The sequence below is a fragment of the Glycine soja genome, chromosome 12 (genome assembly GCF_004193775.1).
Source record: "Glycine soja cultivar W05 chromosome 12, ASM419377v2, whole genome shotgun sequence".
NCBI classification, from domain to species: Eukaryota; Viridiplantae; Streptophyta; class Magnoliopsida; order Fabales; family Fabaceae; genus Glycine; species Glycine soja.
In genome coordinates, this window is record NC_041013.1 from 41130379 (window position 1) to 41149757 (window position 19379).

The following is a 19379-nucleotide window of genomic DNA, read 5'->3' on the forward strand; positions in this document are numbered from 1 at the left end:
CAGAATCACGATTTTGTTACCTTTTTTGGATTTGCAAAATCGCAATGGAATCATAATTTCGTTGTGTCTCTGGAAAACAACACAACAGAATCACAAGTTCGGTGTGTTTGATGAAACACACAATGATGTTGTGATTTCATTGTGTTGTTTTCCAAAGTCACAACGAAATCCTAATTTTTTTGTGCATTATGATGAAACACAAAAAAAAATTGTAATTTCATTGTATATTTTATTTTTATTTATATTTTATATTTTATATTACTTTTAGACAAATCTAATGTTCTTATTTTATTTTATTGCCTCAGTTAATTATAATTTTTTATTATGAAGGATTATTGACTCTTTTTTTTTTCAGATGACTCACATGAAGCAAATGTTGTATATTGTTAGGGATGACCCTTCCTATGAAGGCCTATTGTAGCAAGGGAAAGATGGTACAAAGAGACTTCACAGGGTAACTACATCAGCACACCTACAATAACAGGTAGAGCCAAAGCCACAACCACAACCAAGCCACCTGTTAGTAGGATCATTGGACCTCCATTTGGAGGAGGTTCAGTTAATTTGTCTCTTCTTCATTCGTATAGGGACCACTGTGTTGGTCACATCTAGATCTATTAGGAGCGTCCAAAGGTGAAGCTTGTGAGCCAATGTGCCTAGGTGCTATCGTACCCTACTCATCCGCAAGTTCGGGCATACATAGATCGATCGGAGTTAGCAGCCCTTGTTATGACACAATATCCTGCCTCAAATAAAGGCTTGGTGGATGTCTTTTTGGAGAGGTGACACAAGGAGACATCTTCCTTCCACCTGCATGTCGAAAAGATAATCATCACTCTAGCTGATATGTATTGTTTGCTACACTTGCATGTGACAGGAAAACTCATTGATCATGTCCCCTCACTCTTTGACAAAGAGGCAATGAAGATCCTCCTGATGAGTCAATTGGACATTCTGATAGAGATAGAGGCTTTTACAGCAGTAAATGTAGGTGCTAGGGTGAGGTTGACGTGGCTAGAAGACTTTTACCACCTCTACATTAAGTCAAACTCATATGTTTGGGTTGCGATGACTAATCTCTTGCACTTGATCGATAATACGATATTTATTGACAAGTCCTTGACTCACATCCATGTCGCCTACCTCCAGTACGTCAACAACTTGGATGGTTGCCATGAATACACATTGGAAGTAGTTGCCTACTTGCATTGGTATACCTCTATGACCATCTCTCTTATGTGAGCTAGTATAACAAAAAGAAATGTAGAGGTTATATGACATTACTCATGGTAAGTAAATTATTTTTGTATTTTAATTTTTTATTACTGTAATTAATTAATGTTTTTTTACAATCATGGGTGTTTGTGCATATGCTCACTATTGACTACTTAGAGCCGGGGGATTATGTTATGGAGAACCCAGTAACCACTAGATGGAAGCCGTTAAGAGGTACCGAGTGTGTCCTTCCGGTCAAGGAGAGACCAAACGACCTACAAATGGATGTTCTCATGTTGTGTCCATATGAGAACCACATGGATGTGAGATCTTTGGCACAACAGTCCCTTTTCTCTAGCTTCATCATATGTGAGACTAATGTGAGGCCTTATCATTCAGAAAAAGGTGATGAGGCAATTTGGTTGTGTCCAAAAGATTCCACACCAGCCACTTCCCCATCCTACGTATTAGCTTTGTGATTGGGCATGGGAGGAGTGGCAACAACATATCATTCCTCTTGGCGATGTTGTGCCACCTGGGGGTCTTTGGGCTAGCACCTATGACTATCTACCTTGATTTTACAAGCTTTCCCATCCATGTCATTCCACTGGAAGAGGAATAACAACCACATGGTCCTATACATTTACAACCCATCAAAGTACAACCCTAGCCTAGGCAGCCACTAGCAGACTATGTACCAAGTAGAGACTACTCTTGTCAGTAATACAAAATTGGATTTTGTTGATTTTTTTTTCTAAATTCCCACTAAAAAATAATTACTAATTGTAAAGTAATTGTTATTGCAGAATTGATTTTGGATAGCGTCAAAAGCTATACGAAGCTTGCTGGATCTCAGAGATATGCTAGAAGGCACGATTCATCATCAACTCATGCAACAAGCTCTAAAATTGTTGCAGGAGGGATTAGCAACTTGGTGTAGCTTAGACACACAAAGACCCAAGAATAAGACTGGTAAGGATGGTGACAATGGTGCTAGAGCTAGTTGACTTTTTGTATTATTATCATTATTAGTAACTTTTGATGTATTATGCACATTTTTTGTTGTTTTGACATTTTTTTAGTTTATGTTGTGGTTGAATTACTTTTTGTTTTGGGTTCATCCATTGTTTAAACAATATGTGCCTAGTAACAACAATTATTACTTCATTTGATTCGTAAAACAAACATCAACAACTAAAGAAACACTGGTAATACAAATTTTTCTTGAATAAAAAACAATCAGCATACAATTTTTATAAACTAAAAATATGACTACATAGATTTATCACACATAAGAATAATGATCTCATCAACATATCTTGGTTTCCTTGGTTTGCGCAATAGGATAAGGATTTCATTTGGAGATCGACCAAAAGTTGCATTCAACTTAATCAGACCTTTGTTACTAAATTATGAAAAGATGAAAAATATTTTTCCCACATCATCATCATGTTTAAGCTTCATACACTTGTATTGAACACAACTATCACCTACGTAAATAAGTTGACGGTAAGAAAGATCAAGTAAAATTCTACAACTTCCGATGACATCCATAATTGTTTTCCTTAAAGCATTAAGAAACATATCTTCACTTATTGTAACAACTTTAGGGCCATTAAGACATTCAAACAATATCCCTTCAGATGATGAAATAATGTCATCATCGCAATGCAGATACACTCTCCATATTTTAAGTAATATGGTGAATATAAAGCAAAAATGTTGAGTTGTGTCAAACCCCTATTGCTATGTATATTAGATGATCTACTGTTCTCTTGTGAGTCATACCCCAACGATTGAAATCACACCAACAATATAGACGATTTGAACTGCATCTACATTTAATACGGTTGGTACGTAATATTATGCTTTTAGCCCACTAATATTATAATTGTTTTTTCCTCCACTTTGCAATTTATTTTGCTTGTTCTCATAAATATATGCACAAATTTCACTATAATTTCTTATTGTGGAAAATTTGCTGCACGTTTCACTCATTATTTTACCTCATTCTCGCATGTTCACCAACTGTTCGATAAAACTCCTAAACAAAATTTACTTATTGTTTTACCATTTAAGTGCATCATTAATATAATTTCTGCATTCCTTTACTTGTTAGTCACTTTAAACATCAATTTCTCTAAGCTTTGGATAACAATTCGTGTCAATATTGCTTTATGTTACATAGATCTCTTGGGACATGATACTCTTATACTCATCGTTTACTTGCATGATCGCCTCTCTAGCCGAATTTGTGAACAGTAATCATAAAGATATAATAGTAATTTTCATCTTCACCGTTATTTCTTCTACTGCTTACCATCCAAATTGAAGAGAATGTGTGGGATTCATACTTTTTATTTATTTTTCCCCTTTCCTCTTTTGCTTTCTTTTACACAAAAAAGGGAATGTTTTTCGACCAAATGTGTTTTCGTTCGTGTATTTTTCATTCCAAGACTTTTAAGCCGTTCCAAACTGAGGGGGATAGTTGGACTGGGAGATAAAAATCAGCCATAACATTTTAGGGGAAGGAGGGGAATCAATGTGTTCTTAATGTTAAAGACGATCCTGGTATAAGCAATTTTTGACATATGGATTCTTTGTACGTAGTTGTGTAACCTTTGCAGCAATTTTATTCACCATCAGATGAAATCTAATGGTTATAAAAGGTTAGAATATAAAATGAATATTTTTGTAGTTGGTTATAAAAGGTGAATTCATTTGCTTGAGTGGCAGGATGATATAGGAGACGTTCCAAACTCTTTATAATGTGAAAGATGTTGCATGGCACAATAGAAATGGCTAGTAACTCTGTAGGAATGATGGCTCGTGTAGTCGTGTAGATTGTTTTGGAAAGTTATATCTATGTACAATGTACTTTCTCTTTCTTTATTTTCACTACATTTTTTTCTCATATTTTGTTCTTTAATTTTTAATTTTATCACATATCTATCACTTTTTTCTTTATTTTTTATTTTATCTCTCCCAGTCCCCGATGTTTCCACCTCTGTCCATCCCATTATGGAGCATTATTATCAATGATGGATAACAGAACAGAGTCAAAGGCCAAAATTTAGTCATATAAAGACACCATTGCGGCCTATGGCGTCACCACATGCTTTCCTTCACAAATTACCTTTGACGATTTGCAAAAAATGCCATGCCATTTTGCTATAACGCCGCCATTTAACAACACTGATATGGAATAGTGTTGATCAACACTGGATTTTGGGCTTGACCCCATGAATTACTAATATCTGTAATCCAAAAGAAAAGCTACGCATAACATTGGTTCATTAAAAGGAAGGAATACGCCATAAGAAAAAAAAAAGGCATGAACGTATAATTACTGATTAAGAAAACTGAGTATTGTAATAAAATATACATACATATTATAAACTATTAGTAAAACTTTCATTTAAAGTGGGCAAATTCATCCATCCTAAAAGAATCCTACTAGAAATGGATTACTCAACAAGGCAGAAGATAAATACTCCTATATTCTAGAATATTCGAAGCCTTTTATAGGTATCGATCTTCAGTTCATTATCTATGTGCAGAGTCTCGTAACAGTTAGCATTTGTTTGTCGGCATAGACAGAATCAGGCTTTTATTTTTAGGTAGACCATACTACATTACTGGTAATTTTATGACATTTTGTTTCCGTGTGCTCCTGTGGAAAGTTCGTAGAACTGTTTTGCCAACCTAACTGAAAGCTCTTCCTTTTTATATTTGGTTTAATAACTTTTTCATATATAGAATATAGTCTATTTTTAAAAAATTATCTTATTTTTTTAGATATTTTAAAAAAATTATATTTCATTTTAATACATGTGATTAGTTCACATAATGTGACAAATAAAATATTATATCATCACGCTTAGTCACTGAAAGGTAAGCATAAACATTCACTTTATAACTCTTGCTAAGCTAGGTTACACTTTTGTCAGCTTGACCGGAATATTAGCCATTCTGGTGACTAAAGCTTCTTCATCTTTGTTCAGGATCAGTTGGTTGAAGACTGGGCAGATATTCTCGGTTGAAGCGATAAACTGAAGGGTGTCCCAGTGGTCAAACAGTATGCAGTTTTCATCCCAGGGAATTCGCCGGAAACGACATATCTTTCACTGAAAATGCATCCTAACCCTAAAAGCTTGGCCAAGGACACTCAAATAAACACAATTGAACTTTTCCAAATCAACGACACAACAGGTAATCTCGCTGGACCTAACCCAGACTCTCATCCAAAGACCTGAGGTTCCTCTTCCAAGCTCAAACAAGAAAAGCAAAGGCAGCACGAGAACCCTAATTGCCGTCGTCGCAGGTGTAGTTTCCAGTGTTGTTATGTTATCCCTTACTGTTGCTTTCTTCCTCGTCAAACGCAAGAAGAACGTGGCCATCGACAAAGGTTCCAATAAAAAAGGTGGAACTTCTCGAGGCAGTGGCTCATCATCGCTACCAACCAACCTTTGCTGTAAGTTGTCAATCGCAGTAATCAGAGCCGCAACGTGTACAAAGGCCACATCGACGATGGTTCAACATGTGTCGCAATCAAAAGGCTCAAACCCAATTCTCAACAAGGTCTGAACGAGTTCTTGAATGAGATCGAAATGTTGTCTCAACTTCGCCATCTCCATCTTGTTTCCCTCATTGGTTATTGCTACGAGAACAACGAGATGATACTAGTTTACAATTTCATGGATCAAGGAACCCTCCGCTAGCATCTCTACCACCGATAAGCCTTCAAGTGGCAAAAGTGATGATGTGGATGTGATTAGATGTTGTGAGATTTCATCTATCACATCATCACTTAACTAATGCTGACTTGCAAAAAATACTAAAATGAAACACAAAAAAATAAATTTTAGGTAGGAAAAACTTAATTAGATCTCTATATTTTTAATTAAAATTGAGAAATAATGTTTTTAAATTCTTTAGAATGTAAGTTTAGGTCTAAATCTTATATTTAATCGATGTGAGATTTAAATTTTTTTTAATACATCTTCTTATACTTAACATTTTTTAGATTTGGTTAAATTAACTTTGGATATGCTTTGAAACTTGTATACTCTAATTTAACTTTATCTTTAATCTGCGTGAAACTTAAGTTTTTTTTTCTTTTTCAATACAGACATAATTATCATATCAATTTTGTTACGGAAACAATACCCACAAAATATTAATATATTAGGAGTGTTGTGTTTGATTTACTTCTTACATTTTTTATTAATTTTTTCCTGAAATATATTTTACTTTATTTAATAATTAATTTCTCATCCAAAATCTATTAAATTCTAAAATTTGATTTTCAAATAAGAGTTTTAAAAACTTAAAAATAGGAATAATTGTGATGTTTAATTTTTTTTCTTCATTTTTTTCATTTTATTCAATACCTCTCTCAACTTCACACTCTATTCTTTGCATTGCACCCAGCTCCATGAGCAACTTCATTTATTTAGTAACATTTTGAAAACTAAAATTAACTTTTAAAAATAAAAATCAAATACACCCTAGTTCTTCCTTTCCTCCTTACTTGAGATATTTCTTCACTTTCATCAGTTCGTGAAATGAATATCAATAATTTTCTAATGAAAAAAGAAGAAGAAATAAAAACAACGCTAATAGTCTATGAGTTTGAAGTGTATATATATACACGTCATTCTACCATGTTTATATGGTATCACTTTTTCTTTTCTAAGGGAGGGCTCCACCACTGAAAGGGAATTGGATATATGGGAAACCTAATTAGGGAGATGTCAGTATGAGCATGGATCCAGCATTGTTGTATATCAAATTCCTTTTCATGATTACATCTTCATCTACAGTCTACAGTGATGGTAACTTCTGTGAATTGTAATATGCATTGCATCATGGAGGCATCCATGTTTTAACGTATAATATTATAGGCTTTCCCCAGCCATATTTTTCAACGCCACTTTAACTTCGGGCAACCAAGTCGAGTCAAAAAGGAAGAACGCCAAACTCAACTAACCTTTTGTAAATTTGTTGGAGATGCTTAATGATTCATAAAATCAAATCATCGATTGGAAATTAACTAATCAGAGTAACTTTGTCAAATGCCAATGTCACTCAATTCAATATTTGTTGTCCCGCAAGAGGTCCTCCACACTCCACTGCGTCTAAGTTTTAATATAGTATCCATTATTGTTATGTTTTGTGGAAAATTTTGTCTACGAACGCTTTTATATATTCTTTTGGATTGTGCTGGAGTATTAGCATCCCTTCATGAGTTTTTTTAAAAGGAGAAATTCCATTAAACTTGATAAAATGAATTTTTATTTTATACATCAAGTACATTAATTAAGGAGTAAAAGAATTTTTATAAAAGAAAAAAATTATTACATTAAAATTACAAATTAAAACCAATCATTTGCATTAAAAACTTTTTTTAAGTTATTAACATATACTTCAAGTGCATAGATTAAAAAAATCATAACATAAATAGTGTGAAAAAAACCAAGTGCATATCCATGGACATATAGGGTGTTATCATCTAATACTTGTAGAGGAATACTAAAATAAAATGTTGAATCGTTCAAATAATGATCATTGGCGAAAATAAATTTTGGTTAAATTTTACTCTTTTTTTTATCAAATTCTGAATTAGTTAGGATATTTTTTTCCTACTAAAAAAAGAATTAAGACAAAAAAAAAATGTATGATAGAGAGCGGCACACCAAAGTATGCATAGTGGAAGCGCAACGCGGAGAAAAATGTGAATATGGTTGTGATGAGCTTCCATGACAACAATAGTTGAAAAGATAAGATGAGATTTGTAAATTTTAATTGAGAGAGAGATTTTTGGAAAAATCATTCCAAATTTTTAAATATTAATGCAATTGAGTGAAAAATTAATTGATGGATTTCAAGAGACAATGTCTTGACTCTTAGAGAAGTATATTATTGTAATGATAGGGCAAGTGGAGAGGGGGGACATCACTATTCGAGTCACTACCTAAGTGAGAAGGGGTTACTAGTTAAAGCGAAAGACTTTCTCAATTTGCTTAGAAAACTTATAAATTATTATTTTATTTGAGATAATAAATATTTATTGAAAAAAAATTTAGACGTGAGCAAGAGGCCTCAAATCATATTAAATTTGTATCTTTAGATATTCTTTATCTGTGTTGTTGTTTATGCATGTTCATATCCTTTATCTTCATTTCTTACAAATAAAATATATATATATATATATATATCCTTAATCTCATGAGGGATTTTTTCCGCAACTTAGAAATCTGGGTAGGTGAATCCCTTGCTATAAAATTTGTGCTACTTCCTAGTAGTTGACATCAACGAAACCCAAAGCATGACATCTGAAGCACTATAATAAGCATCGTCTGCATCAAGAAAAGTTAAGTGTAATTATTTTAATTTTAGTAAGACGAGTGTAATTACCTTTAACAGTACAAAGTACGTAACATGTATACAAATATTATTTATAAATAAATTATAATCAAATACAAATATTTAAGATGAATACTGTATTTTGCCTAAATTATGATTTGAGACTTAAAAATAATAAATTTCAAAAGCACTAATAATTTTGGCCAAAAGAGTCAAAAAGGGAAGCAGAAAGTTGTTAAATTGTAAGTGGCATTCTGGTTTGCGACACGACCCATGAAAGCTACTCCATACAGAGCGTTCAAACCATTCAGACTACAGAGACCACCGTCAATCGCTCTCTTAGGAATTTGGAACCCGTCTTTATCATTTTTCAACAACTCTTTTTTGTTTCTTTGAGCTTTCAAGTTGACTCAGAGTCTGACACTGTATGTGTGTGGCTTGCTTCAAATTTCCTAATCATTTTCGGTGATTACTGTATCATCATTGCTTACCTAGTTACATATTTCTTGTAACTTTTTTTTTTCATCCACGAATAGCAGTTGTTAAAATATTAATTATGTAAATAGAACGAATCAAACCCATAATTTTTATCTTTTTTTCTCTCTCTACCATCAAACTCATTTTATATTCTCTATTATGTCACTGATATTTTAAATTTGATAAATCAATTTTTCTTGTCATTATGAACTTATGGTTTATTTCTGTAGATTTTTTTTATCAATAATTACAAGAATAATATAATATTGTATTAATATTTCTTTATAAGATTTTATAAGCAAAAAGTAATTAATATATTTATTAATAAAGTGCATCAGCTAAAAAAAAATCTAAGCCGACCTAAAATTTCATGGAAATGATTCTGCATATCTGTGAATGGATATTGTATTTTGCAAATTAGAAATATATCCAATAATTAATAGTTAAAAAGAGAAAGGAGGGGGAAAGGAATTTGTTTTTCTTAAAAAGCTAAGAATAGATTCGATTTTAAACGTGTCGTATGTAAATGTTTGCATTACTAGGAAGTTGAAATTCTTTGCAGGTTTATCTAAATATTCAACCGTAAGTTTCAGTCCTCTTACCAATGATGGAATTCCGTGCATGGATGAAAGTAACTGCACCATTGTTCTTGCATATCTTTTTATTGCTGTGGACCAAATCTTATATGCACAAGCACAAATTAAGGTTTGTCTCTGCCATTCTTCTAATCTCAGGCAAATAATTGAAACTCCATTGTCCACTTTGCAGTTGGACATTAATGATCGTCTGTCTCTAGCTTCATCTAGTCAAACGTGCATAATGATATGATTAAAAGAAATAGTTATATTTAATATTATCATAATTTTCAGAAAATTTCTATTTTTTGATCTATTAATTTACCTATGTTAAGGAGATACAGTTAACGTCGGTTGGTTGATTTACACCGGTGAGGAATATTTAGAAGAATACAAAAGTTAGTAATGAACAGTAAGTAAATTAGGCGCGAGAAAATATGGCAAAACAACTACGTATTTGAACTCAGCTTCTGTGTTTCTTCCTTCCTTCACTTTCAACGTCACCATGGTTCAGCAACTATTGCTGTTTCTGATTCTCTTTCCCTTTCTCTCTCTACCCCCCACTCTCTCTCTAAACCAAGATGGTCTCTTCCTCCTCGAAGCCAAACTCCAACTCTCTGACCCCAGAAACGCGCTCTCCAACTGGAACCACCGCGATGCCACCCCATGCAACTGGACCGCCGTCACGTGCGACGCCGGAGGCGGCGTCGCCACCCTCGACCTCTCCGATCTCCAACTCTCCGGCCCCGTCCCCGCCGCCGCCCTCTGCCGCCTCCCCTCCCTCTCCTCCCTCAACCTCTCCAACAACGATATCAACGCCACCCTCCCCGCCGCCGCGTTCACCCCCTGCGCCGCGCTCCGCCACCTCGACCTCTCCCAGAACCTCCTCTCCGGCGCCATCCCCGCCACCCTCCCCGACTCCCTCATAACCCTCGACCTCTCCTCCAACAACTTCTCCGGCAAGATTCCGGCGAGCTTCGGCCAGCTCCGGCGACTCCAATCTCTCTCCCTCGTCAGCAACCTCCTCACCGGAACAATCCCCTCTTCCCTCAGCAAAATCTCAACCCTCAAAACGCTTCGCCTCGCTTACAACACCTTCGACCCCGGTCCCATTCCCAACGATCTCGGAAATCTCAAAAATCTCGAGGAGCTCTGGCTCGCAGGTTGCAACCTTGTGGGCCCCATCCCACCCTCTTTAGGAAAGTTAAGTAATCTTTTGAACCTTGACTTGTCGCAGAACAACCTCGTCGGATACATACCCGAACAACTCGTGTCGGGTTTGCGCAACATTGTACAAATCGAACTCTACGAGAACGCTCTCTCCGGCGCGTTGCCACGCGCCGCGTTTGCCAACCTCACCAACTTGGAACGATTCGATGCCTCCACGAACGAGTTGACTGGGACGATTCCGGAAGAGTTGTGTGGGTTGAAGAAACTCGAGTCGTTGATTTTGTACGCTAATAAATTCGAGGGTTCTCTGCCGGAGACTATAGTGAAATCGCAGAACTTGTACGAGTTGAAGCTGTTCAACAACTCGCTCACTGGGTCGCTGCCTAGTGGGTTGGGTAATAACTCTAAGTTGCAATTTTTCGACGTTTCGTTTAACCGATTCTCCGGCGAGATTCCGGCGAGGTTGTGCGGCGGCGGAGCGTTGGAGGAGCTGATTCTGATATACAATTCGTTTTCCGGGAGGATCTCTGAGAGTCTTGGGGAATGCAAGAGTTTGAGGAGGGTTAGGCTTAGGAACAATAACTTTTCCGGTGTTGTGCCTGAGGGGTTATGGGGTTTGCCCCATTTGTATTTGCTTGAATTTGTTGAGAATTCTCTTTCTGGGTCGATTTCTAATTCGATTTCCGGGGCTTGGAACTTGTCAATATTGTTAATTTCGGGGAATAAATTTTCTGGGTCGATTCCTGAGGGGGTTGGGGAATTGGGTAATCTTGAGGCTTTTGTTGCTGATCATAATAGTCTTACTGGTCGGATTCCAAAAAGTGTGGTTAGGTTGAGCCAGTTGGATAGGCTTGTTCTCAGAGACAATCAGCTTTTTGGAGAAATTCCCGTTGGAGTTGGGGGTTGGAGGAAGCTCAATGAGCTTGATTTGGCGAATAATAATAGGTTAAATGGGAGTATTCCTAAGGAGTTAGGGGACTTACCTGTGCTTAATTATCTTGATCTTTCAGGGAATCGGTTCTCTGGTGAGATTCCAATTAAGCTGCAGAATTTGAAGCTTAATTTGTTGAATTTGTCGAACAATCAGCTTTCTGGGGTGATTCCTCCTCTTTATGATAATGAGAATTATAGAAAGAGTTTTCTTGGGAATCCGGGTTTGTGCAAGCCTCTCTCTGGATTGTGTCCAAACTTGGGTGGTGAGAGTGAGGGTAAGAGCAGGAAGTATGCCTGGATTTTCCGGTTCATGTTTGTGCTTGCTGGGATTGTGTTAATTGTTGGGATGGCTTGGTTTTACTTCAAATTCCGGGACTTCAAGAAGATGGAAAAGGGGTTTCACTTCTCAAAGTGGAGGTCGTTTCATAAACTTGGGTTTAGTGAGTTTGAGATTGTTAAATTGCTGAGTGAGGACAATGTTATAGGGAGTGGAGCATCTGGGAAGGTTTACAAAGTTGCGCTGAGTAGCGAGGTGGTGGCAGTGAAGAAATTGTGGGGAGCAACTAAGAAGGGAAATGGATCTGTTGATTCTGAGAAGGATGGCTTTGAAGTTGAGGTTGAAACATTGGGAAAGATTCGGCACAAGAATATTGTGAAATTATGGTGTTGCTGCAACAGTAAGGATAGCAAGCTCTTGGTTTATGAGTACATGCCAAAGGGGAGTCTTGCTGATTTGTTGCACAGTAGCAAGAAAAGCTTGATGGATTGGCCCACTAGATATAAAATTGCTATTGATGCTGCTGAGGGGCTCTCATATTTGCATCATGATTGTGTCCCCTCTATTGTTCATAGGGATGTCAAATCTAGCAATATCTTGCTAGATGATGAATTTGGAGCAAAAGTTGCCGATTTCGGAGTTGCAAAAATTTTCAAGGGAGCCAACCAAGGGGCAGAGTCCATGTCTATTATTGCGGGTTCTTATGGTTACATTGCACCAGGTACAACCTTGAACTTGAATCATCAAACTTACTTTTGAATTTTACTTTGAAAACTAATAAATTCATCCAATATTAAACCTCATATGGCAGGGAAAGTAGTGCATGTTTGGTTTGCAGTTGGAAATGCTGCAATGTGCATTCCAATGCAAATCCAACGAATAAAAACAAAATGAATGTAAAAGCAGAAGTCCTGATCTGTTAACAAAATTACTTTTGTCTCAAACTTGCTCCTAATCAGCTTGTAGATTGTTTGTGTTCATTAATGTTATGTGCATAATTAATTAATCTGCATCCTGCATAGATTTAATTGGATTTTCTGGTACAATGTGGATGCAGAATATGCTTATACTCTTCGGGTGAATGAAAAAAGTGACATTTATAGCTTTGGTGTGGTCATTTTGGAGTTGGTAACTGGGAAGCCCCCTCTTGATGCAGAGTATGGGGAAAAGGATCTAGTAAAATGGGTTCACTCCACATTGGATCAGAAAGGACAGGATGAGGTGATTGATCCCACTTTGGATATTCAATATAGGGAAGAAATCTGCAAGGTACTAAGCGTGGGGCTTCATTGCACTAACTCACTTCCTATAACCCGCCCTTCAATGCGTAGTGTGGTGAAAATGCTGAAGGAAGTAACTGAACTTCCAAAGTCCTTTAGTGGAAAACTCTCTTCTCCTTATTTTCAGGAAGAGACCTCGGATATTGATCACCAGGGAAGCTTAGTTTGAGCTAGATGCTGAAATCATAATAGCCAGCTTCAATTTTTACTTCAGCTTTGGTACTTAAAAGTAACTAGTATTTGCTTAGGCAATAGTACTTGAAACAGAAATTGTAAGAAATGGCAAGAAACTTTCCAATTTCAATCGTGTTTTAGACTCTTAGTTCCGCCAAAAAAGGTATAATGAAATTCACAATAGAATATATTATGTTCTACTTTGCATTAAACTCTAGAAATTTTAATATGCCAATCTTTATCCAGAATTGCCATCCATATCTAGTTGGTTTGTCTATTTATTTCTGATGTGCTACTCATTTAATATAGTAATATCACTTGGCAATAGGAATGGCCAAAATATCCAAGTCAAATGCCTATGGCATTGAGTCAACAGTTGATATTATTATTTTGGCAAAATTTTAAATAGATTTGTGACTTGAGTCTGAAGGTGTTAGTATCACACAAGCACGGCGAAGGAAAAAACGCTAGACTCCTGACCTAAATAAAATTGCAATGATGTTTTAAGACTAATATTATTAAATAAAGATAAAATTAATTAAATTTATTTATATTTATAATGAAACTTTTTTCTCAAAACATCATTCATTTAATTGTAATTTTATTTTTAAAAATATTTTATTTATGATTTTAAGTTCCAATGAAAGATATTTTAAAAATAATTTTATTTTTACTCGAAATTAATAAAGTTAAATGATTTTAAGTAACTATTTTTTAATTTGTGTAAAAGTAATTATTTTTGTTTATATACTTATAGGGAGTAGAAGAGTTATGTAAAATAATCTTAAACCGATATTTAATTATAAATTATCATTTTAATTTCTTTACGATAATTATTTTAAAAATAAAAAAATTATCATATATAATAAGTTATAATTAAATGATTTTATAAAACATTTTACTCTACGATAAAAAAAATTTCACTTATTAAAAATTGCGCATGAATCATGATTATAAAAAAATGATTATGATGTTGTCACAAGTTTTTGTAGATGAAATCATTTAAAATTGGACCAACCTTTTATTAACGTCATCTACCCAAGTGGAGATTACTTCCAATCAAATCCCAATTTTAATATGCTAAAGCGGAAGATATTGCGTAGTTTTAGTACATCGTTTCTCCATTTGTACTCGATTAATTTTGAAAATGCATTCAGTCAAAACCATTTTTTTGGGGGGTATAACAAGGGTAACCAAAGAGGATAACTTACCCTCATAATAGTTAACATTGGCAATTACTTTGGGCACCAGTCAAATTGCTAGTACACCTAATGAAAATTAATTATTATAAAATTTATTATGTAAATTTACATATATATTAAATATATATTCAAAATTTTAGTGTTATATATAACAACATTAATCATTTTATATCATAATTTGTTTATTGGTTTATTTAATTAGAACGTCATACTAATAACGCCAAAGTCACAAATTCAATTCTTACATTGGCAATACATATCAGCTTCACAGAAGGGTAATATTGGAATTTTCTATCTTATACTGAGTATATCAACAATTTTTGACTGGTGTGCAGAGCAATTACTGTTAACATTGGGTATGATATTTTCAAATTACAATGGGTTTTTTTTTTTTTGTCGTCCGGCTTTTACTTATTGAAAAGACTCAATACTTTTGTGCAAATAAATCTTGGGTCTAACTTCCGGTTTCAATTAATGGGCCATTACTATTGAGATTGCATCCATTGCAGTCCAAAGTAGTAAAAGATGACAACTTTTCATCATTCAATGTTGAAACATGTTTTAAAATCTGTTTAATAATACAAAGAAAAAAAGAAGTGAAAAATAAAATAGATGAAAATAAATATGAAATACTCACTTTATAGTTTATAACAGTAAATTTGATAGTATAAATCGGAATTTGTCACATTCGCTCAGTAAGTCAAATCCATTGAATGAAGATTAAATATTTTTTATGAAAGATCTTGTTTGAGTCAATAAAATCATTATACAGAATAAAATTACTCTAAATATTTAACACTCAAATTTTATCACGATAAATCTAACTTAAAAATACATATTCAATATATAAATAATTTGATCTTCATCCAATAATGGTCATTCATAAATAGACAAATGCATATGTAAGGAATCCAAAATATATTTGTAGAGATCACGATATTCAATTATCATTTATTTCTTTCTATTTTGTTATAAAATATGTTATTCTACCTTTTCTACATTTTATAATAAATACTTCATTTTCTTTTTTATAGTCTTCATTATAGAAATAATGTCATTCTTTCCCTTTTTTTATATAATATATATATTCAAGTGCAGTTATTTTCTTTTTTTAGTAAACCCAAATATCTGACTAAAAATAAGAACTAATCATTTTCGATATTGAGATTTATTTAAATAATTGATGTTCTTCAATAATTTTTTTTCTCATAAACACATGCTTAGAGAAAAAATTATTCGTCAATCATGACATATCATATGGGTAATCTTTTCTTTTTTTCAATCCGTTATTGTTAATTTGATAGTTATATATAATTGCATTTGCAATAAAATGAATTACTATTATTCTTCAATACTATTTTGATTTTATTATAATCAATTTGAGAATTGATCGCTATTTGTTAACGTTTGCCAACGGATTAAGCATAGAAACATTATATAAGGTTTGAAAAGTTGAACTTTATGACACATCAACGAAAATTCTCTCTTTCTATCACTATCTTTCATGTATTTCCTGTTTTTCTCTACTCATCTTTGTTCTTTTGGATATTACTCATCTAAACATGTTTCTAATCTTGAATACACTCATCTAATTGCTGTACAAATCTAGGAGCACGCAAATTAGATATCAAATTTACCCCAAAACTGTCCCAAAATTTGCTTTCAAGGTAGTTACTTTGGCATAACATATCATTTTTGCTTCTTATTTTCCAACAATATTTTCTTGTGCTAGGTTGGTATTTTTTAGACTTAATTTGTTACCAATACTAATACAGACTTAAGAGTGTGGAATCCAATAACTTACTTGAAACATCATAACACCCTGTAAAATTTTCCAAATCCTCAATTATCATAATTATTCAGTATATAATGGCTCCTTCATGAAAACTTTGTTGCTATAGCTATGAATTACAAGTATCGATCTAATAATTGTTATACATATTTAGTTTGTGCACTTAAATTAAATAGTAATTGTTTAATTTCTTCTCTTTGGATGCTTCTTTTGACTTAAAAAGATAAGAATTTAGTTTCTTTTAAAAAATTTTATCTTAAAAATGCTAAAGTTAATAAATTTACAGTATTTATTTTATAGAGTTTTTGGATATATGAATTGAAGAATGAAAGATGTATGAAGAATTAAAGTAGCACGCTCAGTGCGTATCAAACAAGCATGAATGCTAAGCGGGCGCTTGTAGGCTTAGCGCATGATTACTGAAGTCAGCTGTACTTTGCATGTACACTTAGCGCGCACATGCTGGCTTAACGCATAATCATTTTTCAGAAAGCGTGGTTGTTCATTGTTTTGAAGATTATAAAAGGCTATACCATGCTCTTTGGAGGGAGTTCATATAGGGCATGCTCTAAAGCAAAAACATTCACCTTGAGAGCTCTTCTTCTATTTTTCTTGTTCCATCTTTTGTTTTTGAGCCTCTCATAATTATGAGAGGCTAAATTACCCATTGTTGGGGCTTAGATATCAAACATTCTTTGATGTAATGATTTTTACTATCCATTTAATGTTATTTTAATATTATTGTTTCCTTTCTAACTTTATTGCCTTTTATGATTTGATCATCCATTTACATGTATGTTATAAGGTTTTAATCATTGAAAAATATTTTTACCCTAAGAACTTGAATGAGCTTTTAAGTAATCCATGTCTAAGGATAGAATGATGTTATTTAGCCTTATTTATATATCTTTGTTCTTAAAGTAAATTATTTGGTATAGCTCTTAAGGGATTAAGAGTGAAATTAGATGATTTCACATGAGAAATCATGTTAAAATAGTTTAGTTGATGAAGGTAATAGTTGGAATAACTTTAAATGATGAAAAATATTTAACATTGCATCAAGAGTAATTTTGAAAGGTCAAGCACCCACGACATCTATGAAAATCTACACCAAACATAAATTTCCACTTCCAAGTGTTTTTTTTCTTATCTCTTGCATCTTGCTATGTTCTTTTATCCTTTATTATGGTTGAAGTTTTATATTTCTTCACTATCACTTTGAAAAATATTTAGTTTTAGTCATTCATTCGCTTAAAACTTGGTATATACAAACTCTGAGTACAATCAAAGTTTTTGTAGATTCAACGCTCGATCTTACCTTACTTTGACAAATTGATACATTTGTCAAAGAATTAACATTATCCTTGAGAGTGGATGCCCCGGGTTTGGAGACCATAGCTCCCATCTTTTTTTAAACACCAATACTTTTTTTTTGAACAAGCCAACAAAATATATTTTAAGTAACCGACTAAATTTTTTTTTTCCAATAACGATAATTAGGATCTTTAACTTTCTTGTGAGATTCTAAAATATCCTATGAAACAATAAGCAAAACATCTGGTAGAGAAATCAAATCCTAAGTGAAATAAATATCATGACTTTGATCTTTTTCAATAAAATCATCACGTAATATATCAACAAAACCTAAAGTGATTTTTCTTTTTTCTTCAAGTTTACTTACTAGGGTAGCAGAGTGAGCATGATCTCCACCAAATAAACCTAATCCTTTAGCTAGTACATGAAAGTGCTTTAGCCTTTTAGGTTTATTATGAAACTAATACTCAGTTTGTAACTTAATCGCATTTTTTTTTGTCTTTCCCTAAGAGTGAGTAACCAACTAAACTAGTACAAGTTGTACCAGGTTGGTTCGCCAAAGTTACAATACAAGCGCAACAAAAATGTTGTGCAAATCCACTTCCCACTACAGCCAATACTATTTTTTATTCATGACGATAACAAAGAATTGTTAATCTTTTGTTCTATTTTTTTTGGCTGAGTATGACAACTTTATTAACAAATTCATAAAATAAAAATGGAATTGACAACATTTTATAATTTTATTAGAATATATTAATAATGTACAAGTTATTTTATACTGTATTTAAATTGTTATTTATAATAAAATTATTGACTCATAAAATTTTAAAAGTCACATTCATCCCTGATTAAAATGATTTGTAATTGAATAATAATATAAGAAAAATTATATTAAGAATGTATCAGATTAAAATATGCTACTAAATTTAGGATACGGATAAGTGACATTGATCATTTTTCTTTTTTTATACTACACAAGTCTTACTCTTACATTTAATTTTTTTTTCTTAAGCGCGAGCCCCCTCAAACCCAAAATATTTGTGGTGTCTGGCTAGCTTTTGCTTCAGCAAGTCCAAGTATCTTTGGGCTTAGAGTCTCACTCATCATTGGTGTAACTAAAAAGCTGGAAGGTTAGAAGAAATTAAATAAAATCGAAGTGAAGTGCTAATCATTGAGATCTCATATCACTTCACTTCTAAATAATTAAGAAAAAAATAAAGATAAAAGAAAAAAGGAACGCAATCGAAAACACCACAACTAATATAAACTGAACTATGAGTATATATTCTAATCCTCCAAACCTTTTGCCTTTCCAGTTTGATAAATGATGTTATCCTATTATAGAGAACCGCCGTACAGCTGGAAGTTTATGCTTTTATTCATGGATGGCATTTTTTATATAAAAAAATTCCTAAATATAAAGTGCTCAAATTCTAAATTACTGATTAAATTAATTAAAAACAATTTTATATTTGATTCACACATTCAACATACTTGCATGTAAGTTTATAGAATTAAGGTGACTTTATTTATCAAATTCTCTATTTTTATTTATTTCTTAACTTACATATATATCTATTTAATGAAATATAAATATGT

General features: G+C 33.3%; 1 protein-coding gene across 1 annotated transcript; it reads left to right on the forward strand.

The window, feature by feature from the left end:
- Positions 1-10024: 10024 nt before the first annotated feature.
- Positions 10025-13717, forward strand: LOC114379987 (receptor-like protein kinase HSL1). The gene is made up of 2 exons (XM_028338853.1): positions 10025-12736; positions 13073-13717. The coding sequence occupies exons 1-2, from the start codon at positions 10141-10143 to the stop codon at positions 13462-13464; spliced, it is 2988 nt and encodes a 995-aa protein (XP_028194654.1). The 5' UTR covers positions 10025-10140; the 3' UTR covers positions 13465-13717.
- The last annotated feature ends 5662 nt before the right edge of the window (positions 13718-19379 follow it).

What these genes read in the sequence shown, in the direction of transcription:
- LOC114379987 (XM_028338853.1), top strand. Translation starts at nt 10,141, where the DNA reads ATGGTTCAGCAACTATTGCTGTTTCTGATTCTCTTTCCCTTTCTCTCT. An exon ending in TTATGGTTACATTGCACCAG is followed by an intron (nt 12,737 to 13,072) that starts GTACAACCTTGA and finishes ATGTGGATGCAG; the next exon opens with AATATGCTTATACTCTTCGG.